The sequence below is a fragment of the Scyliorhinus canicula genome, chromosome 5 (assembly GCF_902713615.1).
Source record: "Scyliorhinus canicula chromosome 5, sScyCan1.1, whole genome shotgun sequence".
Lineage (NCBI taxonomy): Eukaryota > Metazoa > Chordata > Chondrichthyes > Carcharhiniformes > Scyliorhinidae > Scyliorhinus > Scyliorhinus canicula.
The window spans coordinates 48,739,710-48,765,866 of NC_052150.1; the positions used below are offsets into that span (position 1 = coordinate 48,739,710).

A 26,157-nucleotide genomic window follows, 5' to 3' on the forward strand; every position below is an offset into this window, starting at 1 on the left:
CATCCACTCCCAATCGAGGATCTTCAGTTCCCACCTAATATTGTTATAATTAGCCTTCCCCCAATTTAGCACATTCACCCTAGGACCACACTTATCTTTGTCCACCAGTAAAAGTTACTGAACTGTAGTCACTGTTCCTGAAATGCTCCCCTACTGAAACTTCTACCACCTGGCCGGGCTCATTCCCCAATACCAGGTCCAGTATAGCCCCTTCCCCAGTTGGACTATCTACATATTGTTTTAAGAAGCCCTCCTGAGGGCAGCACGGTGGCCTAGTGGTTAGCACAACTGCCTCACGGCGCTGAGGTCCCAGGTTCGATCCCGGCTCTGGGTCACTGTCCGTGTGGAGTTTGCACATTCTCCCCGTGTCTGCGTGGGTTTCGCCCCCACAACCCAAAAATGTGCAGAGTAGGTGGATTGGCCACGTTAAATTGCCCCTTCATTGGAAAAAATAATTGGCTAATCTAAATTAAAAAAAAAAAAAAAAAAGAAGCCCTCCTGGATGCTCCTTACAAACTCTGCCCTGTCCAAGCCCCTAGCACTAAGCGAGTCCCAGTCAATATTGCGGAAATTAAAGTCTCCCATCACAACAACCCTGTTGCTTTTGCTCCTTTCCAAAATCTGTCTACCTATTTGCTCCTCTATCTCCCGCTGGCTGTTGGGAGGCCTGTAGTAAACCCCCAACATTGTGACTGCACCCTTCTTATTCCCGATCTCTACCCATGTAGCCTCGCTGCCGTCTGAGGTGTCCTCCCACAGTACAGCTGTGATATTCTCCCTGACCAGTAGCGCAATTCCTCCACCCCTTTTATATCCCCCTCTATCCTGCCTGAAACATCTAAATCCTGGAACTTTTAGATGCCAATCCTGTCCTTCCCTCAACCTGGGGTGGGATTCTCCCCTTCCCGGCAGGGCGAGGGGTCCAGGCGTAGCGGAATGGCGCCAACCACTCCGGCGTCGGGCCTCCCCAAAGGTGCGGTAGGGCCAAGCCCTCACATTGAGGGGCTAGGCCCGCGCCGGAGCAGTTGGTACCACACCGACTGGCGGCAAAACCAGCAACAACGGCCTTTGACGCTGGCCGCAAGGACTTTGTTGGTTGGCGCATGCGCCAGTGCGTCAGCTGCCGCTGACGTCACCACCGCGCATACGCATGCAGGGGGTCGGAGAATTTCGCCCTTGGTCTCTGTAATGGCAACAACATCATAGTTCCAAATACTAATACTTACTCATGGCCCTATTCCCTAGTTCTTGCTCAATTTTTTCACCTTCTGACCTATTGCTCCGGTACCCACTCCCCTGCCATACTAGTTTAAACCCTCCCGTGTGACACTAGCAAACCTCGCGGCCAGGATATTTATGACTCTCCAGTTTAGATGCAACCCGTCTTTCTTATACAGGTCACACCTGCCCCGGAAGAGCTTCCCAGTGGTCCAGATAACTGAAACCCTCCCTCCTACACTGCTGTTTAGCCACGTGTTTAGCTGCTCTATCTTCCTAATTCTCACCTCACTGGCACGTGGCACAGGGAGTAATCACGAGATTACAACAATGCAGCCTGGGAGGCAGTGGCAGCTGCTGTCAGTGCGGACAGCATGATCAGGTGGACCACCGCTCAATGTCAAAAGACGACGAACGATCTCCAATGAACTGCAATCCCAGAGATCTGAGTCCTCATCCCCAAGAGGAACAGGCCCTCAAAATTGCTAGGTTGTTCGAGGAGACAGCAGTCAACGACACCGAGGTTGGACTTTGCCGCAGATGTGAGGACCCATTGCCCCTTCATCCAAATGACCTGTCTCAAGTGAGTTAGTCATGTCTGACAAATTATCCTTCCCTCTCACTCACCACATGTCCATTGTCTTGCAGGATCTCCACCTGATGAGGGGGCTATCCGGAGTTGTACACCCTCCTGCCACACAAGGGAACATCTCGGAGGAGAGCTCCGAGGATAACACCGATGATACGTCACAGCTAACCTCAGTAATGAGATTGAAATTAATGCAAAGAAGGGGTTAATGATATTCTCACCATTATTGGGCGAGATCCAAAACTCACCATTGGGAGAGGGTCAGGTAAATCACAAAATGGTTTATGCCCGGTGCGAATCTCGATTATCCCCTCTCCCACTATTCACCCGGCGCAGTCAGTGAATTGCGACCCTGATAACAACTGACATCAGTTCCACCAAAATCCTGACTTATGCCTTGGAGGTGGCAGACAAGTTTTGGGGAGTCAGGAGCGGAGTCATTCACCACAGAATTTCCAGCCTCTAACCTGCTCTGACAAGCCACAGTAATTATATGGCTGGTCCAGTTCAGCTCCTGGCCAATGGCAATCTCCAGGATGTTTATGCTGGTGTTTCAGCGATGGTAATGCTACTGGGGGGAAATCAAAGGGGGGTGGTTGGAGTGTCACTTGTTGGCGATGGTCATTGCCTGGCTTTTGCACTGTGCGAATGTTACTTGCCACTTATCAGCCCAAGCCTGAATATTATCCAGGTCTTATTGTTCTGAACACAGACTGCTTCAGTATCTGAGGAGTTACAAACTATAACAAGCACAAGTGGAATCGTCAGCAAATATCCCCATTTCTGACCTTACGATGGAGGAATGTCATTGATGAAGCAATGAACGTGTAATTCTTGCAGCAATGTCCTGAGATGACTGACCTCAAATAAACACAACCATTTTCCTCCTTGCTTGCTGAGATTCTAGCCAGTGAAGAAATTTCCACTGACTCCCCACAAAATTCAGTTTTGCTACGGCTCCTCTATAACCACATTTGGTCGAGTGCTGTCTTGATGTCAAGGGCAGTCACCGCTGGAGTTTAGCTTCCCTGTTCATGTTTGGACCAAGGCTGTAATGAGATGAGCTAAGTGGTCTGGTGGAACCCAAACTGAACGTCGGTGAACAGGTTATTGCTGAGCAAGTGCTGCTTTATAGCGCAGTTGATGACACCTGCCATCACTTTGCTGAATCGCCACAATTCTTATTCTGTAGTACTACAGAACTGAACCTGCACTTCATACTGTAACGGTTCTCTTTTTGTGTGTTATGTTCAACAGGAATCAAATTTTAGAAATTAAAATATAGGAAGCCATTCGGCCCATTCTGTCCCAAAGTAGCCAACATGCAGCCACCTAGCCACACCCAGTTTCCATCTCTTGCTACCTAGCCTTGTAGGTTATTGGTACTTCAAATTCACATCCAGGTATTTCTTAAATGTGATGAGGGTTTCTTCCTCCACCAGCCTTTCAGTTAGTTCTGGATGCCCACAATAGCCTGGGTGAAAGAACGCTCCCAGTTGCTGAGGTTATCAAGTTTAAATTAAAAAAACAAACATCAATTATTTGAAACTTGTATACATACCATATCTAAAGCACAGTCAGTGTTCGACAAATCAAGATGGACAAGAGCGTTTGGCTGAGCCAGAAAACTGTACAAGTTCTGTAAAAAAACAAGAGAAAAAACTGAACAAACGGCTACTTAGTTTCATTCATTCGAGAAGTCGGACATTAAATGGTTTCATTTTAATGGAAAAGCAGAACATTGTAGATGCTAAAAACCTGAAATAAAAATAGAACAAGCTGAAAGTATTCGGCAGGTCGGGCAGCATCTGTGCAGAAAGAAACAGAACGAACTGGCCAGATTTCCATGAAACAGACAGGGAGATAGGGTCACAAGATTTCCCTACTGGGCAGGCGTCTCTCCTTTAAGGAGTCCCCCGCTTGTCATATTTCTATTTCAGGAAGGCAGAGATGGGATAGAACCCGAGGCAGTTTGGAGCTGGCCAGAGGCATATGAACGCTGAGGCGGGCTGGTTGAAACGGCCACCGTGGTTCTCTCGAACTTTGACCAAATTATATTAAAGGCTTTAGGCCCTCTAGCCCCCAAACACCATCACCATCATCCGCTCTCCCTATCACCTAAATGCCTCCCTTACATTCCCCTTCCATTATCCATCTCCCTTCCATGCCCTCCTGCATTCAATCATCCAGTAGACACTATGTACAGAACCAATGAGCCAGTGATGGAAACATTCATGAAAAAAAATCTATTCAAAGATCTGCTGCTCTTATAAAAATATTTATAAAAAGATCTGCTGCTCTTACAACCCCATACAAGCTCAATCAGAAAGTTATTTATAGTAACAGTAAGAAGCTTTATCCCAATTCACACCTCTTACCCTTGTCCAAATAGTCAAATAGATATTGAAAACATAGTTCAAAGAATTTAAACATATCAATCAATTATAGTTAACATTCGCCTCAACCTGTGTAAACAGACATGTGCTGCACTGATCCAATAGTAAGCATTGGCGCTCAGCCAAGCATTGATAATGAGGTCATCTGATAACTGCATCAACAGAAGCAAGTGGCCAGACAATTTCAGACTGCAATCTCAGGCCCCAATGCTTTTTTATTTTCTATGCATCTTTGCGTTCCTGTCCATCACCATTCCTTTTGGCCCTACAATACATTATATTTGCCATTCAATCTCTCCTGTCTACCCCCCTATTGGCTGTATTTTGAGCAAGCTTTGACCGTCAACGAGAATGGCGACGCAGGCGGAAAATATAACAAGAATCCAAAAACCTTTTTGGGCATCTCGCCAGTGCCGTACTGAAAATCATAAAATTTACAGTGCAGAAGGAGGCCATTCGCCCTTTGAGTCTGCACCGGCTCCTGGAAAGAGCACCCTACTTAGGCCCACACCTCCCTATTCCCGGGACGCCAGCTAATCTTTTTTTTGGATACGAAGGGCATTTATCATGGCCAATCCACCTAACCTGCACATCTTTGGACTGTGGGAGGCAGCTGGCAGGCAGACAGTACTTCCAATATCCTTAATGCTGGGCTTGTGGCGATCTCATTGCTGAGGGATCTCCCTTCCAAAGTGGCAACTGGAAAGTGGGTGAGAGCAGGTGAATCCCTAGCATCGGCACTGCGGGCGACTATGAGATTTATGGGTGAATTCCCATAAGATGCCAGGCTGAATGGTTAGAGTGGGGTGTTTTCCAGCCAACGAGGGCGGAAGACCCTCACATTGGGGCGGGGGGTTCCAGCCATGAAGGTTGCAAAGGCCTCCGACCCCACACACAGGCAACACTGTGAAGCTACAGGAGATGAGATGTGTCGAAGTTGGTTACTGAGACCAAGGGATCCATGTATGAGTGGCTGGCTGTTGGGGCCGGGATCAAACCCGGTTCCTCGGCGCTGTGAGGCAGCAGTGCTAACCACTGTGCGATTGTGCTTCACGCGAGTTAATTTGTGATTTGCTTTTTGTTCAAGGCAGTTTCCCTTTAAGGGACAATCCCTTTAATTTGTCCCTTAGTTTATTTGATTTACTTTACTTGGTTATTTCAATATAATTGGAAACATTGCCCCCAAGAACTGAACTCCAAGGTTCATACTCACGTCTACATAACAGAGAAAGTCCAAACACAGTCCAAAGATATGCAGGTTGGGTGGATTGGCCATGCTAAATTGCCCCTTCATGTCCAAAAGTTTAGCTGGGGCCACTGGAATAGGGTGGAGACATGGGCTTAAGCAGGGTGCTCTTCCCAAAAGCCAGTGCATACTCGATGGCCGAATGGCCTCTTTCTGCACTGTAGGGATTCTGTGAATGCACTCAACTACCCTCACTCCTCACCCATGGTGGGAAGGGGGGCACCCGCTGAGGCTCTGGGTCAAAGCTCTTCATTCAGGTGGAGTTGAGTGGGACAACTATGGTGAACGGGTGATTGTGTGACAGGGGAGGTAGTGAGGCTCATTGGAAAGGTGCTCATTTAGGGGATGCGCATGGGTGGATGTTCCAGATCTTGAGGGGGCTGTGGGTCAGGGAATTGTCAGGACGCCTCATCACTCACTTTGATGTTCTCGTTCTTTCAGTTTCTGATTCGGGAGAATCATGGAGCCAGTCGAGTTAGCAATTCTTTTGATTTTGTTTGACCAGCAGCAGCAACATCAAAGGGCCTCTGAAGGCGGCCAGTACCAGCGCCCTGCAGAGGAGGGGAACAGCAGGACCCTTTGATCTTCCAGGAACAGAGCAACAGATGGCACAGCCTCGGAGGAGGCACAACCGACCATGGGTTTTTTAATGCAGGGCCTCCTAGTGCCAGATGTCAGAGGTCCTGTGCCAGGGAAGATTTCATCTGTGCTGGGGGACAGTGGACCACCTGTGCCAGGCACCACGTGGACTGGGAGGTCACCCATTGCCTGCAACCCTGAAAGTTACTGCCATATGGACATCTATGCCAGCGGCTCGTTTCAGGGATGCATGGGTGATCAGTGCAACACATCCCAGTCAGCAGCACACAAGTGCATCAGGGTGGTCACAGATATACTATTTACAAGGGCCCACATGTATATCAACTTGGACTGGGACCAGGCGAGCCAGGATGCCAGAACCATGGTCTCTGCCCAAATTTCAGGCATACCTCAGGTGCAGGTTGGTATCAACGCTCATTATGCAGGTATCTGCACACTTCCCGGGGAGAATGCTTGATAGTTACATCGTGGAGTGCTGGAAGATCCCAGCCATTTTTGAGCGAGTGTAGCAGCTGGAGGGATGGCTCCTTGAGGACAAAGGGTACCCACTCAGGAGGTGGCTGATGATGCCAGTGCAGAGTCCACAGACTCATAGTCGCCCGAGGTCAGGGTATATTTTGCCACCTCCATAGATGGGAGGTTTGGGGGCCTGCACCAGGAATGATTTGCATTACCATCTCATCAGTGTGGATGGTGGAGAGACATTGCGCTGCAATTTTCACACTGCACAGGGAGGAAGCATTGATTTTGCACAGGGGATTTGCAGAGCATGGTGCCATGACATGACAATGTGGGGACTCTTTATGGGTGATCATAGTAATTTTTAATGCTTAATAATTCTGACAATGATGCATTTACTCTACCAGTGCTTAGGTTCACCCATGCCTACCAGGTGCATATATCATTTCTTACTTTTCCTCACCCTCCCCGCTATGCCTAGTCATATCCCCAGGATCCGCAACCGAGGTTGAGGCGGCCTGCTGACTTCCACGACATAATGCCCGAGATTACCTTGGTGGGCATCCCCTGGGAGGGTTGAAACCTTGGGGGTCCCGGCCTGCTTTCGGGCAACATGGGTTTTGCAGTGCTGCCCTCGTCAGTGTCCAGGGTTGTGTGTGTTTTGCTCACAGGGAGGGAGGTGGGGGGAAGAGGTGACAGATGGGCTGAATCCTTTCGGGCTCTCCTGGGTAGAAAACCCTAGGCTGCGCTCCTGCCTATCCTCTTCCTTCCAGCTGCCCAGAGGCCCCCTAGACTCCTCCATGGGATATTGGGGTTGGGGGTGGGGGGGGTGGGGGAGAAAGCTGGAGTCAGATCCTAGTGGCTGCACCATGCAGTTGAAGCCCTGGACCATGGAGCTTATGCCCTCAGCCATGGAAGTCATGAGCTGAACCATGGAGTGAATATCCCCCACCATTGACTGCACGTCCTGTGCCAAGGTGTCCATTGCAGATGCCAGTTTGCAATGGGATGCTGAGGGAGGCACAAGAAGGCAGCCTTACCCTGGTTGCACAAAGGTCATTCATATTCTTACGATACTGCAGCCACTCAATGCTCTGGACATGAAACCAGGCTCCCTAATAGATTGAGCTGTTTGCAAGCTACAGCAGGGGCTCTGACTTGCACCATCTCTGATGGCTTCAGCCTGATGGTTAATGACGAGAAAGTCTGCCCGGCCCTGAATTTACCATTTAAAACCCTTCTGAAGAAACACTGGAACAAAGGCTTAGTCACAGTATCCAAACTGTATTTGTTAACACAAACACAGCTGCTAATCAGACACGTGCCTGAGATAAAAATATCCACAGGTCTATGAACTGAATGGTGTGATATACTATGAGATGCCAAACTACCCTGTCCCACCTGATTACTGCTGTACCAATCCAACTATCAATTATCACTGGTTTGCAACTGACCACAATAGAGCAATCAGCAACAGAGTTAACAATTAAATATGCCCGTCAGCATATTTTATACCTTGTGTGTCGGGTGGGCTGAACATTTTCTATCACTGAATGTGCTTTTTTTGACCTCATGTGTATTATGATCAGCTAAAGCTACAGAAAATAATCAAAAATGAGTTTTGTCACCTATTCGGTGCAATTTCTGATGAGCTGTATCAATACACTGAGTAAAAAGACACTGAGACAGAGATAGGTAGGTTCTTGATTAATAAGGGGTTCAGGGGTTATGGGGAAAAGGCCGGATTAGAAAAATATCAGCCATGATTGAATGGCGGAGCAGACTTGATGGGCGAGAGGCCTAACTCTGCTCCTCTGTCTTATGGTAAACTGCTTCTCTTTTACAGGCAGTGGTTTTAAAACTAAAGGTAACTGGACTTTCTGATAAAAGGTCAGAAAGATACAGTTAACAGTTTCATTCTCCACGAATGTTGTCCAACATGCATTTTCTGCCTTTGTTTTCTTTTAAAACACCTGGACTCAGACTTGGCATACTACAAGATCTGAGCATTTTGTTACATTACCCTCTCTGCTGCCCTCTCTGTTGGGAGGTGTAAATAGCATTAATTCAACAATGGATGCTTCCAGCTGAGCACATAGAACATAGAACAGTACAGCACAGAACAGGCCCTTTGGCCCTCGATGTTGTGCCGAGCCATGATCACCCTACTCAAACCCACATATCCACCCTATACCCGTAACCCAACACCCCCCCCCCCCCCTTAACCTTACTTTTTAGGACACTACGGGCAATTTTAGCATGGCCAATCCACCTAACCCGCACATCTTTGGACTGTGGGAGGAAACCGGAGCACCCGGAGGAAACCCACGCACACACGGGGAGGACGTGCAGACTCCGCACAGACAGTGACCCAGCCGGGAATCGAACCTGGGACCCTGGAGCTGTGAAGCATTTATGCTAACCACCATGCTACCGTGATGTTCGTTTTACTCGGTGGATTACACAACAGACAGATGGCAACAAGGCTGGGATGGAAATATTTTAAATATTTCATTTGCGAATATATGAACTGAAGGATTGGGTGGGATTCTCCAATAATGGGGCTATGTCCCCACTCCAGTGCGAAAACGTCTTTCCTGAAGAAAGTCCAGAGTAATTCTCCTACCTGGAGGGGGCTAGCAAGGCCCCGGAATAGTCCTCACAGCTCCAGCTGCCGATACAGGGCCCTGCACTTCTGGTTGAGGGGTCCGCGCATGCGCACGGCGGCGGCCTACGATAGCGGGCAAACTCCCCCCCCCCCCCGGAGATCGTGCGCACCTGCGGATCAGTGGCCCCCGATTGATAGCCTGGCCGTCTGTGAGGCCCCCCGGTGAAGGGTCCTCTCGCCGCCACCCACCCCCCCCCCACCCCCCCCCCCCCAGGGCGGCCATGGACTGAGTCAGCAATCGCAACGGCGAGTTCCCAATGGGTGGGACCGTGAGAGAACCACGCCCTCAAGAACTCGGCCAGTTACAAGTTACACTTGGAGAATCGCCGCGGGGGCCTCTGTCAATGACCCGCGCCACATAGACCACGCACGCGATTCGCAGCGATTCTCCAGAGAATCGCGGGAGTGGCTTTGCTGATCGCGATTTTGGCACGGAGGCTCGGAGAACCCCACCCATTGTGACAATTCTAGGCTCCTAAAGATGATTCTGAGGACCCCTGGGCAGCATGGTAGCATTGTGGATAGCACAATTGCTTCACAGCTCCAGGGTCCCAGGTTCGATTCCGGCTTGGGTCACTGTTTGTGCGGAGTCTGCACATCCTCCCCGTGTGTGCGTGGGTTTCCTCCGGGTGCTCCGGTTTCCTCCCACAGTCCAAAGATGTGCAGATTAGGTGGAATGGCCTTGCTAAATTGCCGTTCATGTCCAAAAAGGTTAGGTGGGGTTACTGGGTTATGGAGATAGGGTGGAGGTGTTGACTTAGGCAGGGTGCTCTTTACAAGGGTCGGTGCAGATTTGACGTGCTGAATGGCCTCCTTCTGCACTGTAAATTCTATGATTTTATGAGTACAAGAAATCACCAAATTACATGCGCTTCCCTAAAAACTGGTGTGAATCGACTAGTTAATTTAGTAACAGTATTGTAATGTTCGGTAAAGTTAGTACTAAAATGGAACATAACCACTATTGGTGAGAGAGAACAAAGTCTCTCTGATGGGAAGAACATAGAGTCTGCACCGACCTACTTAAGCCCTCACTTCCACCCTATCCCCGTAACCCAATAATCCCTCCTAACCTTTTTGGTCACTAAGGGCAATTTATCATGGCCAATCCACCTAACCTGCACATCTTTGGACTGTGGGAGGAAACTGGAGCACCCGGAGGAAACCCACGCAGACATGGGGAGAATGTGCAGACTCCGCACAGACAGTGACCCAGCAGGGAATCGAACCTGGGACCCTGGCACTGTGAAGCCACAGTGCTAATCACTTGTGTTACCGTGCTGCCCACACGGTAGTGCAAGAAATTGGCTTCATGATGATATTTTTGCTAAGTGCATACTGGTGTTAAAGAAAACATTTTTGGTACATGAAAGTCACTCTGGCAGTATTAGTCATTTAAGTTTAGGTTTTGATTACAGTAAAAAAAACAAGTATGCAAACCAACCTGTTACATTTTCAGGCATTGATAATAGTGGCTCAGTCTATCATGTCCCAGGAACTTACGTGCATGTACAGTTTTAATTTTAATGTACAAGTTGTTTTGTTTAAGTGGGCCGAGAGTGCAATTTAGTGCAAAATCTGAACGTTTTGGTATCTTGTCCTCTCTGTTGTGGAGGTGTAAATAAAGTTACTTCAATAACGTTAGCTGTGCATGTTTTTCTTTTACTCAGTGCTATGTGCAACATTATCCCCACCTTGACCCCTCATTAAGTCCAACAACTGCCTAACATTGGCAAGCCTCCCAAGATCCCTTGTACTTTCTTTTTCAGTTTGCACGTGTCCTCTCAGCTCTTTGAGCTTCTTACAATTGCTGGCACTCAACTCTAGTACACCCAATCACTATAAGGTAAATGCAAAACCATTTAAAAACTATTGACTAATATCATGAGATCAGAACTTGCTTGAATGCATTCAGCCTGGTCTAAGAACACCAGCAACATCTTTTGCAATGGTGATCAGTTCCTTTTTCCATCATGCACCTCTCACACAGTCAATCACACCATGCATGAGCACTGTCCATGTTGGTGGTACCATCTCACAATTTGCTTCCCATCCAACCCGATATGGCGAACACATCTTTTGCAATGACTTATTTTCACAGTAACTTCATTTGAAGCCTACTTGTGACAATAAGCGATTTCTTCTTCTTTCCTGTATCTACTCACATCTTCATATCCATTCTGGCCCAAGGTTCCATTTTATTGTACTCTCCAATTATTCAATATGATATCAGGAAGATAGGAATAATGAGGGCAAAAGTAGGTTATTGAATGTCTTGAACCTCAAATCGTGCTGATCTGGCCTTTAACCCTTTACCCACCTTTGTTGCTTACCACTCGATAACTTTACCAAATGAAAATCTATCAGGTTTTAGCCTTTCAATTGCCCACAAGATCTAGTGGGTGGAAGGATTTCTAAATTTCCATTAGACTTATGTGGAAAAAGCACTTCCTGATTTCACTCAACGACATGGCTCGAATTTTAAGATTATGTACTCCTCGTTATGGATTCCTCCACCAGGGGAAATATCTATACATTATTGAATCACTCAACCATTTTAAACCAAATAGGTTCAACCTGTTCTTAGAATTTAATCTTTGAAACCCTTGTATCATTCTGGTGAATCTGCATTATACCCCTTTCAAGACCAATATACACTTCCTGAGGTCTGTTGCCCAAAATGGAATGTAGTACTCTGAATAGGATTGACCGAGGCTCTTTATATTTGAAGTAGCACTTCCCCACTTTTGATATTTTAACCGCCTGATTATTTTTATGCGCTCATCCACTAGCTTTTAGTGATTGGTGCACGTGGACATCTCAATCCGTTTTTATTCCTTCACCATTCCTTTTCCCTTAATGTTAAGAAAATATTCTGATTTGAGTTTCTCAGATCCAAAATGAACTTCACAGTTCTATTGCATCTGCTGTAGATTTTCTCATTAAATTTATCTTGTCACTTTGCAACTTCCAGCTCATTTACCTCTTAATATGTTAACAGAAATCTTGGATAGAATAACTTGTTATTCATTCACCCATGTCATTGACATATGGTAAGAAAGCTGGCTTCCTCAGTGCGGATCCATGTGGAACATGACTTGTCACATCACACCAGAGAATTCCCATCTCCCGTACAATTATCTACTAGCCATGTCACAGGGTTACCTTTAATTTCACATCCACCATTGTCAGAAATCTCTTGAGTAAAACCTGACAAAATATCTTCTGGAAGAGACCGGGGAAGGGGGGTGCAATTCTCTGGTCGGGTTGCGCCGACGCACGTCCCACTATGCCGGGAGAACCCGTAAACAGAATTTGCGCAGGGGTACACCAAACAGAGCACGATGTTCCCAACCCTTTGCAGCTGACCCTCGCTGGGCATGAACCAGATTAATGTATTTAATTTTGTCTTTAAATATGCTTGGTTAGTTGTTAAATGCCGGATTCCCCCAGTGGTCCCCCCAACCAACCCTCCATCTCCGGCAAGAATCGCTACTGTCTCCACCAGACGTGATGCGCACGCCCGGGGGGCTGTACTCGGTGACATGGCAGGGTAGTTCCCGAACACCGCCAGGGTGCAGAGCCATATGTGGATACCATTTGGCGACCACATGGTGGGGCACCCGCAATTGGTGTGTGTGGGGGTTGGGAGGTAATGCTGGCGTGAATAGTGTTGGTGGGGGACTGGAACCCCGGTGCCAACGATGTTGGAAGGGAGGCTGGGGCCTGGACTTTAAAACTGCCGTGGGTCTGCCTGCATGTTTAGGACCCGTCCCTCTTAGTGCCAGTGCAAAACCCAATGCCTTTAAACAATTTCTAAGTGTAGCTGGTTTGCGATCTGCATCTCGCCGCCCCACTCGGCGGTAATCACACCTTATTTCCCTTTGGATACCACACCTCAAGAAAAGTCAGCTGGATTAATCAGGCATGATCTACCCTAAAAGTGCATGCTGATCCTTTGATCAGCTGATGTTTGCCCAAGTCTTCAGTCACAATGGGCAGAATTTTCCTCACTTGTTGGAGATGGCAGCCGCAAGTGGACCAGGAAAATCACAGAAAAGGAGTCAGGTCAGGATCCAAGCAAACCCACCCTCCTGCAGCTTTCCAGGTAAAGCAGGGAGGCCCCCATGTACCTGGCATGCGAGTAATTTAGAAGCTGCTGAGAAGCCACTTAAGAGGTCACTTGGCACTTAATCTGAGATTTCCCCAGCCATGGAAACTGTTTCCCAAGCTGTCATCAATTTCACTGTGTGACGGAAGCAAATGCACAGTGGGAAGGGACTCTTGTGGTGAAAGTGACAAGTTGGGGACGCTTTGATCAGTTTCACTGTACAGCTACAGTCATGGCCTTGAGAGACTGCTGTTCAAAGCACTTCTCTCAGGGAATGCTTTTGCTGCTTAATGGGTTGCAATCGAACCAGAGTCCCTGGCGCAGTGCTAACCACTGTGCCGCTGTTTATGTTTGCGTTTATGTTTTTCCAAAAACTTCTAAAATACTTCATGTGTTTCTAAAAGATTTACCCATTAACAGTTCAACCCAATTTTATGCGGCCAATGTATTTCTCAACATTTTGAGATTTGTCTTACTCAACACCTAGGTTTGTGACTCTCCCTCATCCAATATCAAATTCAATACATTATGATCACAATTTGCAGGATACCCCCTTAGTATAAATTTGTTTGACAGTACACTGTAAAATTTCAGCCCACTGTCTTCCATGGCAGCAAATGTGGCAATTCCAGAGTGGCGTTCCTGAACCACATCAGGCCATTTCTAGCACAGAATTAAGCACCGTGGCACAAACCATCATCTTATGAGAAGGGGGGCCGCTGCCACCATCACAATCATCTCTAACCCACCCTCACTGTTGGAGAAGTTCCAACTGACACACTGGGATGGATTTTCACATAATGATGGGACAACACGTGACTGACCGATTTGCAGCTTCTGAACTGCAAGTTTGTGTCCAAACCAAATTGAGAGACGTGGGCAAATTTGGGCCGGGTTTTGCGAGGCAGTGGTGGGAGGTGTGCTGGCGGTGGGCTGATTAAAAAGCCTATCTCGGTTGAAGGGAACAGCAGCAAACTCCCATCATCGACTATGGTTCCATTAGTGTCCAAGGACGTACAGGTTAGGTGGGGTTACAGGGATAGATCTTGAGGAGTGGGCCTAGGTAGGGTGCCCTTTCGGAAGGTCGGCATAGACTCGATGGGCCGAATGGCCTCATTCTGCACTGTAGGGATTCTATGCACACAAAGTGTGTGTGTGTGCGCACTCCTGCCTCACGGCGCCGAGGTCCCAGGTTCGATCACTGCTCTGGGTCACTGTCCGTGTGGAGTTTGCACATTCTCCCCGTGTTTGCATGGGTTTCGCCCCCACAACCCAAAAATGTGCAGGGTAGGTGGATTGGGCACTCCAAATTGCCCCTTAATTGAAAAAAATGAATTGGGTACTCTAATTTGATTTTTTTTTTAAAATTGTGTGTGTGTGTGGGGGGGACGGACGACTTTTCACGGTTTTGAAAAACACACACTGGCATATGGAAATAGAAACAGGAGGGGTGGCAATAGCGGATTGGTGAACAAAATCCAAATTTCTTTAGGGTTGACCAGGTGACCCCCAACTCCAGATGAGGTGCACATGCGGGTCATGACCAAAGACCACCCCGACACACAAAAAGGCCACGGAGACGTAACGTGTCCTCGGGAATGGAAAGGCAATTCATTTATGCAATCAATAATTTCAAGTTTTCAGGTTTCCGGACTCCATTCGTGGGTCCATTGGGAGTCCAAAATCCAGCCAATAATTGCAACCAACCTCAACTTTTCCAATATTTTGTCACTGGTTTTTTGAACATTAACCCAAATAAGCTGCAATTTACCCAGCAACCAACTAACTATAATGTAACCTACATTAAACCCTGCTCACTTACAACACTGGCACTCTAATACAGAGCTGTCAGAATCCTCATCCCACTTACATATTATTTCACGGCCTCACTATACTGCTCTTCCACCTCTTCTGACTCTGTATACCAGTCCACATCCACTAATACAACCATATCACCCCTTCGACAGCATAGTCTCTTGCCACCACACTCTTCCTGAAACCTTCTTCCCCACTGCAACTTTCCCAAGTCTCCTTAAAATCTGCATCTTTAACCATACTTTGAACCAATCTTCTTGGCCTCTCCCATCCATTCTCCTGCTTTGATCTGAGCCCCACCTTTTTGAAGCATATCACTCAGTCAAAGATACCAAACAAGGGCACGCTGTTCAAAGGTTCAATAGGTGCAAGTCGATGGTACAAACCTCATGATAACAATGCATTTTTAAAATACATTTGTGAGGTCCATCTAAACAACAGATTTTTAAAAAACATACAGGGCTCCAGTAAACTAAATGGGAACAAAGTCCCATAGTCAGCGCGTTTTGCCGCCTGTTTCCCGGCACGCTCATTGCTGAGAAACGCATGGCTATTCAACGCGACTCACGCTGTATAATGGGCTGCAGCGGGGAACGCGTAGCCGACGTCGCACATAGCCCGGCTTTGTGCACTGGGGAGCTCTGCTCGCCAGAACTCCCCAGTTTGGCGAGCAATTGGGACGCCATTTTTGCACCCCTCTCCAGCATCCACGCAGGGCATCCTGGCCTAATGGAGTGTGTGCAAAAAAATGCCAGCTTGGCACCCTGGCAGTGCTCATGTCAGCTGGCAATGCCACCTGGTCACCAGAAGTGCCAGGGCACCACCCTGCCTAAAGGTCATGTGGCCGGGGCCTCCGATTCCCTGGGAGACCCCCACAAGTGACATTCCATCTGGTCCCCATTTGTGGGGATCAGTGCTGAACGATGCTCGCCCAAGGTCTCCGAGGCGAAGGGATTGAATCCCAAAGCCTCAGGTACCTCATGAATGTGCTCATTAGAGTGAGGCTGACTGTCTCGCTCTAATATGCAGATTTGCTGAAAAGTGAACCCGCCCAAAATGGGCAGGATTTACATTGCAACGTCTCGCGAGTGTCGTGTTAATCACCCTGGAGTAACACAGACTGCAAGTGGATGTAGATGTACTGGAAAATAGACTCCAAATGTTGAGGTTCGTTCAATACATTTTATTGAACCTGTTAACCAGTGCACACAGTTCACTGTGAGTTTGACACTCTACTAACCTAAGCGTCTTTACTATAACTAACTAGACCAGACTAGGTCTGAGCCACGTGTAGAAGGTGTGAACTGATATATACACCCTGACTGTCACTACAGTTGTAACCAGTGGAAAGAGGCAGAGTGCTGATTTATAGTGGGAAACCCTTTTCTAGTGTTCTGCCTGGTGATTGGTTGTGTTCTGTCCTGTGTGTTGATTGGCTGTACTGAGTGTCTGTCACTGCCTGTCTGTATCTCATTATGTGCACGAGTGCATATTATGACAGTGAGATTGCGTTAGATCTTGTGAGGCGTTGCGAGCCGTATTGCTCCCAGGAGCGGATTTTATTTCCTGGATTTTATTGACCACACTGCGCCCGAAAAGCAACTTGCTGCGACACAGCGCGGCTGTTGGATGTCCCCAGTAGAATTATAACTGGACGTCAGTGTTTCCAGCCTCCATTCACTCTAGCCCTCGAACATTTGCTGAATCTCTGACATTTTAAATAGCCCTCAAACTATCTCACAATATAGTGCACATGCCTGATGTTTTGCTGCATGTGTGAATATGACAAACTAATCAGTCCCCCAGCCTATGATGGATTTATTTTAAGCATTTAAAAAAAGAAAGCAATGTAATATTTCTAAGAGCATTTTGAAAACGTCTGTGCTGCAACACTATTGGTACAAAGCTCCTGAAAGCCTTTAAGGCAAGGTGTTGCACCAAGTCCCTGCAGCTCACCGACCTTACATATAACATTCCTTCCATTCCAACACCATGCTAGTTCAAATAAAATGCATAATACTTGGATACTTTGCATATTATTAAAAAACAGCCATAATATAGAGTCAATGTTTTAAATCAACACACTTATAATAAAATATTTATCGCAATAAAGTAAGGATAACAAGTCAATCTGGCTCCCTCTGCAACAATTCCCAACCCTAAAACATTCACCACCTAGAAGAATAATGGCAGCTGTTGCATGAGAATACCAGCAGTCTAACCTCCCCCTCCAGTCACGCAGCACCCGCCTTGGGCATAGATTGACGCTCCTTCCTGGAACTTCCTACCTCACAGCATTGTCGGACAAACTTCCCCACAAGGACTGCAGCGGGGAAGTTAGTCCGACTTGAAGGCAGATCGGAATGGGCAACAACTTCTGATTTTGCCTACAATACCCATATCTAAAGAATATTTTTTAAAAATCCAACATACCGATAGGTCATCTCCTCGGAGGAAGTTCCCTGAGAGGTCAAGGTGTGTGAGCGAGTTAGGAATTTGTTGATTGGCACTCAGTGATTGGGCAAGGATGTTCACTCCTATAATCATGCAGAGCACACAAAATAATTAGCTAACCAAATTTTCTATTGGACACAAGATACCTGGAACATTCTAAGTGTTTTCTGCAGCTGCAGGCAGGGTGGGTCACCTCTTTTCTTACTGTGGAATGAACTGATAATTAGTTAGCTCATTTATTTTTGACATTGATGACCCTGTTTAGTCTGGTCCAACCCAGCAGTTCTTTTCTCAAAAAAAAATCTTTGAATTTAAAATTCTGCAAATTTCTTTCTTCAGAAATGTAATTTACTTTCGAGCATGCAACCTTTCAGCATTAAGTGTACACTGCTTACATTAGCCTAGTAACACCCCAACCTAATTTAATTTAGATCAAACCTTTATCAAATTAATGCTAGAGAAGGAGATAGCAACATTCTGCATTGCAAGATTACATTTTTCATGATTAAAATATATGTTACGTAATTATGTGCAAATCTAATTTCAACAATGCCAAGGGCTGCAGAGACTACCACAGAGATTAGCATCAAAATGCTTCTTTAATAAATGCCCAGTACTTGGCAGTGTCACTGTTTCTTTCCCATGTTCAATGTCATATTTAGTATGTCCAACATGCTCCTTTACTCACAACTCTTTGGTCAATCTTTGTTAGTATCCCTTTTCTTGGCACAGTGCCCATTGTCATTGATTAATTGCCAGTGCTGTGGGACATTCCTTTTATATTAAAGACACTACCCATATAAATGCAAATTGCTATTGTTCTTTCATAATTCATAAACAGTTATATTTAAATAAAGATCTTTTCACATACTTTAGGCATTCAAAACAAAATCATATCATTACAGAAGTGGATTGTGAGCCAATAATTCAAAGCAACTACCAGATATGCCTTCATTCCAAAAAACTGTATACCTAACAATATAAAGTAGACATAAACTCCTGCCCAATATTTCAATACACTGTCCTATTTTTAAAAAATAAATTTAGAGTACCTAATTCTCCTTTTTTCCAATTTTGGAGCAATTTAGTGTGGCCAATTCACCTACCCTGCACATCTTTGGGTTGTGGGGATGAGACCCACACAGACACTGGAAGAACGTGCAAACTCCACAGACAGTAAGAAGTCTTACAACGCCAGGTTAAAGTCCAACATGTTCGTTTCAAACACTAGCTTTCGGAGCACTGCTCCTTCCTCAGGTTTCATTCACCTGAGGAAGGAGCAGTGCTCCGAAAGTTAGCGTTTGAAACAAACATGTTGGACTTTAACCTGGTGTTCTCGGACTTCTTACTGTGCTCACCCCAGTCCAACGCCGGCATCTGTACATCATGGCTTCCACAGACAGTGACCCGGGGCTGGGATCGAACGCTACTCACTGCGTCACTGTACTGCCCTTTATTTACATACTGTTATATTCACATAGCAACCAAATTTAAGGAATATTCTATGTTAACTTCAATGTGTGTTTTCCCCACTAACCAGAGCCCAGGCCATTACTGAAGAGTAAACACTTCCAGGGAACACTTGGAAGCTGTTGGTGTTATGTACACAACATTCTTTGTTCTTATCCCTGCCTGAATGTTCTCCTTCAAGAGCTTAGTGAAGTCACTAAGATCACATCATGCTTTGACTTATCTGATTTTGTTTTTCTTAGTTTTCAAAAGCAGCTTTTGTATTTGTGGTTCTCCTCCATAAGCTATAACCGAAAAGTAAATTGCCTGAATTCACAGAGACCAAAGGCAGGAAGAATTGACCTTCCTAAATGCAACCCCAGTAAGTTTATTTTTCAGTTGCAGCCCTCACTGAGGGCTTGGTTTGCTGAAATTGGACTCAATGCAATGTTAAAGCAGCTTGAAACACTGGAAAACATAACACAAATTATGTTGCTTGCAAGTTTATTATTAGTAATTTCTTGGCAGGAACCAGACTACTATCTAATAACTTGTTAATGGAATGCACTCCCTGAACTAATGATGTGGATGTTTCAGATTGTAATTGTTTGTGAAGTTTGAGTTTATATCTCCAAATTGACCACCCGCCAAAACGCTTTTTAAAAATTCCTAATAGTTAGGGCAGCAATGGTGCCGAGAATCTGGGTTCGATCCCAGTTCCCGATCACTGTCTGTGTGGAATTTGCACGTTCTCCCCCTGTCTGCGTGGGTCTCACCCCCACAACCCAAATATGTGCAGGGGCGGTGGATTGGCCATATCTTTTTATTAAAACAGTAAAAATTATATACAAGGCCAAACGGTACAAACACTAATTTTGTGTTGGAGAAACAGGTTACCCTTCCCTCAGTAGGGGTGTAGGACACTCTGATTATTAAAACAGTTCACAACACAGTTGTACTAAATAACAAACGGTACACGCACTAAATTTTGCGCTGGAGAAACCAGATACCATCGCCTCTGTACCAACAGAAAGGAAAGGAATGGGGGGGTGGAGAGAGAGGGGAAAGGAGGGTGGTGGGGAGGGAGGGAGTCGGGGTGTTGGTGGAGGAGCGCCCAATAGGTCACTGCCTGAACTATCTACAGAGGCAGAAAAACAAAAGAACGTTCAATGTTTTTTTCATTCCTAATAGTTAGAAATTTAAAATCTCAAATTCAAAAAACATTAAGTCGGAGTGCAATTTGGAATAAATATACCAAATTTTGTTACAGATTTCTGCATCCTGCCTATTTAGAATCGCTTGCAAGTGACATTACTGTGCTACCAGTTATCATTTAATGCTGTTACTTTCCACTGCAATATTATCCTTATCACCCTTCATTGGAGTGTTATATTGAATTTACCATTTCAAGAGTTGGAAAAATGCAACAAGAAAAAATATTTATTAGCAACTAAAATTACCTTTAATACTAAATACAAGGTCGTGTTTGCTAAGTAATAAAATTACCACAATTTTTAAAAGCACTGATCGAGCCTGGAGATTGCTGATGGTGATAAAACAAATTTGACGGGAACTAAGCCACCCAACTGGACTTGCACAACACGCTTTTGTTTGGAATGATATCCAATTTCTCTCTCTTTCAGGCCCAAAACCTGCTCCAATTTGTTAACTGATCCACATATTTTCCGACAGCTATTTGCACAATTCATGCTGGCTCATGTTTAGACTCCAACACAAAGTTAATTATCTACCCATATTTAAACTCCCAGCACCCCCATTTCAAAAATCACAGTGTACCTAATTTCTAGTTCACTTAATTCAAAAATGCACACCTATTTAAGGCTAATAGCCACAATTTAATGCCATAACTGCCTACAGGGACACCTTCAAAAATCCATCTCAAGGTTAATACAAAAATAATAAAGCTATATGTCTCTCTTGACTTAATCCCCCAAATTGAGTTCCATTCTTCACCGTAAACAGCCAGGAGACTTTTTATTTGTTTGGAACAATCAGAAAACAAGGGGGGAGCGAGAGAGAGGGGGAGGGGGGAAGGAGGGAGGGAGGGGGAGAGAGAGAGAGAGAGAGAGAGGGGCACTCAACACTTGAAACCAGAGAATGATCTCTTGGATTGTAATAGTTAAAAGTGTATGTTACTCCCCACTGAGGAGGTCCATACACACTTATGAGAAACCATAACCCTGACAATTTTAATTCTTAATGAATCCTCAATTTTCGATCGACACAGAAAACAAGATAATTCCTTGTCTGAACGGAATTATAGCATTTTGTACAATAATAAAAAACTTGGATAAAACTTCAAAATGGAAGGGATGCTGCTGTCTGACAAATAGCACAAGTTAGCCAAATGGAAACATGGATGATGCATTCAACTTCATCCAAATTAGAGCAACCTAATATCATTTAGGAGTGATATTAAGGATGTGGGGCTTACACTCCTTGAGAAAGGCTGCAGCATTTGAAGTGGCACAAACGTATGGATGGAGATGCATACAGGTTGATAAAGTTACAAAGGAGCATTTTGGGCTTTATAAATAAGGTACAGAATACAGATATGTACACGGCAATAGCTAAGCCACAGAGTTGTGCGTGTGCAGTTTTGGAAAGGGTATTAAGGACAGATTTTATAGTGTAAACTCAAGTGAAATTTCATCAAGGATGAGAAATGATCATTGCACAGAGAAAGAGATCATTGCGAGTTTGCCTGTATGAGCAATGTTTGCACACTGAAACATTTAACCATATTCAATGGTTGAGGGCAGCACTATTGCACAAGTGAAAGTGGATAAACATGTAAAATAATGGAAGATGTAGACATCTGGGTGACATGGGGAGGGTGTAATTTCATGCTGCTCTTACGAAAATCTGACAGAGACACAATGGGCCAAATAACCTCCATGGGGTGATAGCGAATCAGCAGCCCACTTTCATTTCTCATGATATTCATTCCCATTGCAGCCACATCCCTGGGACAACCTTCCTTTTATACCCTCAAAGGAAAGAACAGTTAAATAAAATTACTGTACCTTTAGGTGACAAGGAGGTTTTAGACATGTTTAAATGTTTCAATCCCTTTGGAATTTTGGCAAATTGGTTGCTCAGAGAGAACATGCCTGCAAAACAAGAGCTATTAATTTTTATCTAACAATGAAACAACTGCATAATAATACAATATTAAAACTAAGCTGAACTCAAGTAGAAAAAGAATATCTTCATTCCAAGTACAGAGTTTTACACCATTCCAATTTTCTCCACTCCCCCACTATGTAATAATTCCATGTTGGAAACAAGCCAAGGTGTCTAATTCACGCCGAGACAACATTTGATTAACACATGACTATGGGTTTTTTTTTAAATCGCCATTCAAACCTAGATTACACCCAAAGAAAATCAATTCAAACTCTTTGTTGCAATGTATCGCAATAGCAGTTCCTAAAAGATAATTATTGGATATAAATTCTCCTCATTACAGAATGTTCTTTTAGAGGCTTGGAGAAGTACTTATCAAAAAGCCTGACGGCTGGAGAAACTAAGGTCGCAAAATTGCTCTTCAACAGGAGTGCAAAACCAGCAATTTTACACATTGTTAATTGGAAAAAGGAAATCAATGGGGTGAAAAATGTGCCATCAATTTACCATCGACTGTTTACCAGAACCACCAAGAAAAAATGTAATTCCCTAACCAAATTAGGAATCATATAATAAAAGCAAATTACTGCGGATGCTGGAATCTGAAACGAAAGGGAAAATCTCAGCAAGTCTGGCAGCATCTGTAGGGGGAGAAAAGAGCTAACGTTTCGAGTCCGATGACTCTTTGTCAGGGCTTTGACAAAGAGTCATCGGAGTCGAAACGTTAGCTCTTTTCTCTCCCTACAGATGCTGCCAGACGTGCTGAGATTTTCCAGCATTTTCCCTTTCGTTAGGAATCATATAATTGCATAGCAAAGAAATTATCATGACAAAATACTAACGCCTACCCAGAGCAACACAATATAGAAACAAAAGACCTTAATGGAATATCTTTATAATAATGCACATTTAATAGAGCTAACTGAAGTAATAATAATAATTGCTTATTGTCACAAGTAGGCTTCAGTGAAGTTACTGTGAAAATCACCTAATTGCCACGTTCTGACGCCTGTTCGGGGAGGCCAATACGGAAAGTTTAGACATTGTATTGCATTATCACAAGCAGTAGAATGAAAATGGTGATTAGAATAGTGCACAAAGTCACTGAAATGCGTTACAGCTACTCAAAAAGCATGGTAGCACAGTGGTTAGCACAGTTGCTTCACAGCTCCAAGGTCCCAGGTTCAATTCCCGGCTTGGGTCACTGTCTGTGCGGAGTCTGCACGTTCTCCCCCGTGTCTGCGTGGGTTTCCTCCAGGTGCTCCGATTTCCTCCCACAATCCAAAGATGTGCAGGTTTGGTGGATTGGCCATGATAAATTGCCCCTTAGTGTTCAAAAAAGGTTAGCTGGGGTTACTAGGATAGGGTGGAGGTGTGGGCTTAAGTAGGGTGCTCTTTCCAAGAGCAGATGCAGACTTGATGGGCTGAATGGCCTCCTTCTGCACTGTAAATTCTATGATAAATACAAACATATTTGTATTATTTATTAACATAAGAATGAATAAGCCTCAAATAATACACTAGGATGACCTGCATCTCAATATTTCAGAGGAGGAAATATACAAAGTGTGAAGTTGAGACAATACAAATTATGCAATTCAGACATCCTCAGCAGAGGATGAACAACAATGAATACGGATAAATTAATTCAATAGCCGGCACTTCCAGTGGCGACTTGCAGGTGGAGGTTGCACGTTGGGTGGCTCCTGCTATAGCTTTCGTTTTTGGCCCTTTTGTCTCAGACTTTGGGGAGAATTTTATATGATAGTTGGTGAGAAAGGATCGCAACAAGAAATTCAAGGAAAAGAATCCGAAAAGAAAGGGTGCAAGCAATAGTCTGCCCTTCACCTCGGTGGGGACTTCAGTGGGAAGAAAGGTGGCGGGAGCAACAGTGGATAAGCTGGCATTGTGATAGTTGTGGGGGGATGGTTCCAAGCAGCTGGTTTCTAAGCACTTCGACAGGCGTCGGAAGGAGATGATGGTCTTGCTCAAGGAGTGGGTGGGTGAGACTCTTGCCCTGGTTAAGGAGGCATTAGCAAAGATGTCGATGGAGGTGCGGGAGCAAGGGGAGGTGTTGAAGGGGGTCGAGGAGTCATTGACTCAGTACAGTGACCAGTTCACCTCCATGGGTGAGGAGCTGCAGAGGGTGGTGGAGAGGAACAAAGGGCTGGGAGCCAAAGTGGAGGACTTGGGGACAGGTTTAGAGGGCACAATCTGAGAATCGTAGGTCTGCCTGAGGCGATGGAGGGCTGGGGTATTTTGCCAAGATTTTTTATTTTTTTTTTCTTTAAATTTAAAAAATAAATTTGGAAGACCCAATTATGTTTTTCCAACTAAGGGGCAATTTAGCATGGCCAATCCACCTAACCTGCACATCTTTTGGGTTGTGGGGGTGAGACCCACGCAGACACAGGAAGAATGTGCAAACTCCACACAGTGATTCCGGGCCGGGATTGAATCCGGGTCTTCAGTGTCGCGGCAGCAGTGCGAACCACTGTGCCACCGTGCTGCCTATGTTAAGCTGAGCTGGACAGGGCTCACCGGTCACTCCAGCCGAAACCATGGGCAAATGACAAGACCTGTGATAGTCTGCTTCCACAGTTATCACAGTTGTGTATACCAGGATTGCATGGCGGAGCTGGCAAGAAGGCAGGCAAATGCGGTGTTGCATAAAAGCAACATGAGATTTGTAGTGATTTACCCGGTGAAATTTAAATTACTCCAGAGATCCAGAAATAGCGGTGGAGGCGGAGACTGTTATGAAGGTTGAAGGACTGGGACTGGACTGAGTTTGGACTTTGTATGTTTTTATCTTTTTTCCTTCTTTCGGGTTGTTTTTGGGAGGGGATGATTTTGGGACTTTGGGGTCATTTGTTGGGATTTGTTTCTTCTTGGTTTGAGAGATTATTGTGTTGAGGGTTTCAAAGGGCTGGGTGTGGAGGGGCTTTGTGTTGGTTTTCCTTTCGATGTGAAATGAAAATCGCTTATTGTCACAAGTAGGCTTCAAATGAAGTTACTGTGAAAAGCCCCTAGTCGCCACATTCTGGCGTCTGTTCGGGGAGGCTGATATGGGAATTGAACCGTGCTGCTGGCCTGCTTGGTCTGCTTTAAAAGTCGGCGAAGTAGCCCAGTGCCAAACTATCCCCCTATTGCGCAGGGATTCAGGCAGGGGCCACCTACCTCGCTAGTGAACTAAATTTGATTGTGAACGGAGGCGAGGTGGGGGGGGGGGGGGGGGGGGGAAGGGCCACAGTCATTGGAACCTGTATTGACATTTAGATGGGCCTGGGGCATGTGAATTGTGGGAGATAGGGGACGATACTGGGAAAAGTGGTTTCGAGGGGAAGTGGCTGGTGGGGTTCTGGGAAGGGTAACTGACGGTGACTAGGGATAGGGCTGGGTGGGGCCAGGAGTAGACGTTATGACTGATGGGGTGGGCTGGGGGTGCAAGACCTTTGGTAACGTGGAACGTGCGAAAGAGTTTTCTCGCATCTGAAGAGCTTGAAAGCTGACATGGTGCTGTTGCAAGAGTCACATCTGAGGGCAAAGGACCAGGTAAGGCTTCGAAAAGGCTGGGTGAGTCAGGTGTTCCACTCGGGCTTTGATAGTAGGGCTGAATACAAACATGGGGAAAAGGCCAGCCACTTGCTGGTGGGCCAGCTCCGCCAACAGGCAGCTGTGAGAGAGATTTTTTGGATTCAGGATGGGGCAGGGGAGGTGGTGGTTGTACCTGAGCAGTTGAACAAGGCATTCGACGACTTTTATAAAAAGTTGTATAAGTCGGAGCCTTCGGAGGATGAGTCAGACATGAGGGAGATTTTGGGAGGTTTGGAGTGTCCTAAAGTAGGAGAGGAAGAGAGGGCAGAGTTAAGGAGAGGGCAGAGTTGGAAGAGTCAGTGGGGATGGAAGAGGTGCGGGTGGTAATAGGGAGGATGCAGACGGGTAAGGCACCGGGGCCAGATGGTTTCCCAGTGGTGTTTTATAAAACATTTGTGAATAAGC

General features: G+C 45.7%; 1 protein-coding gene across 7 annotated transcripts in view; it reads right to left on the reverse strand.

Annotated features, from left to right (window-relative positions):
- LOC119965968 (F-actin-uncapping protein LRRC16A-like) overlaps nt 1-26,157 on the reverse strand; it is a 458,632-nt gene that overhangs the window by 229,983 nt on the left and 202,492 nt on the right. For all 7 annotated transcript variants that reach the window (XM_038797016.1, XM_038797019.1, XM_038797017.1 and 4 more), the window contains exons 12-14: nt 22,053-22,139; nt 17,536-17,639; nt 3,369-3,446 (exon numbers count right to left, since the gene is read on the reverse strand). In XM_038797016.1, the coding sequence (XP_038652944.1) occupies nt 3,369-3,446; nt 17,536-17,639; nt 22,053-22,139 (269 nt within the window). The remainder of the gene's footprint in view (nt 1-3,368; nt 3,447-17,535; nt 17,640-22,052; nt 22,140-26,157) is intronic.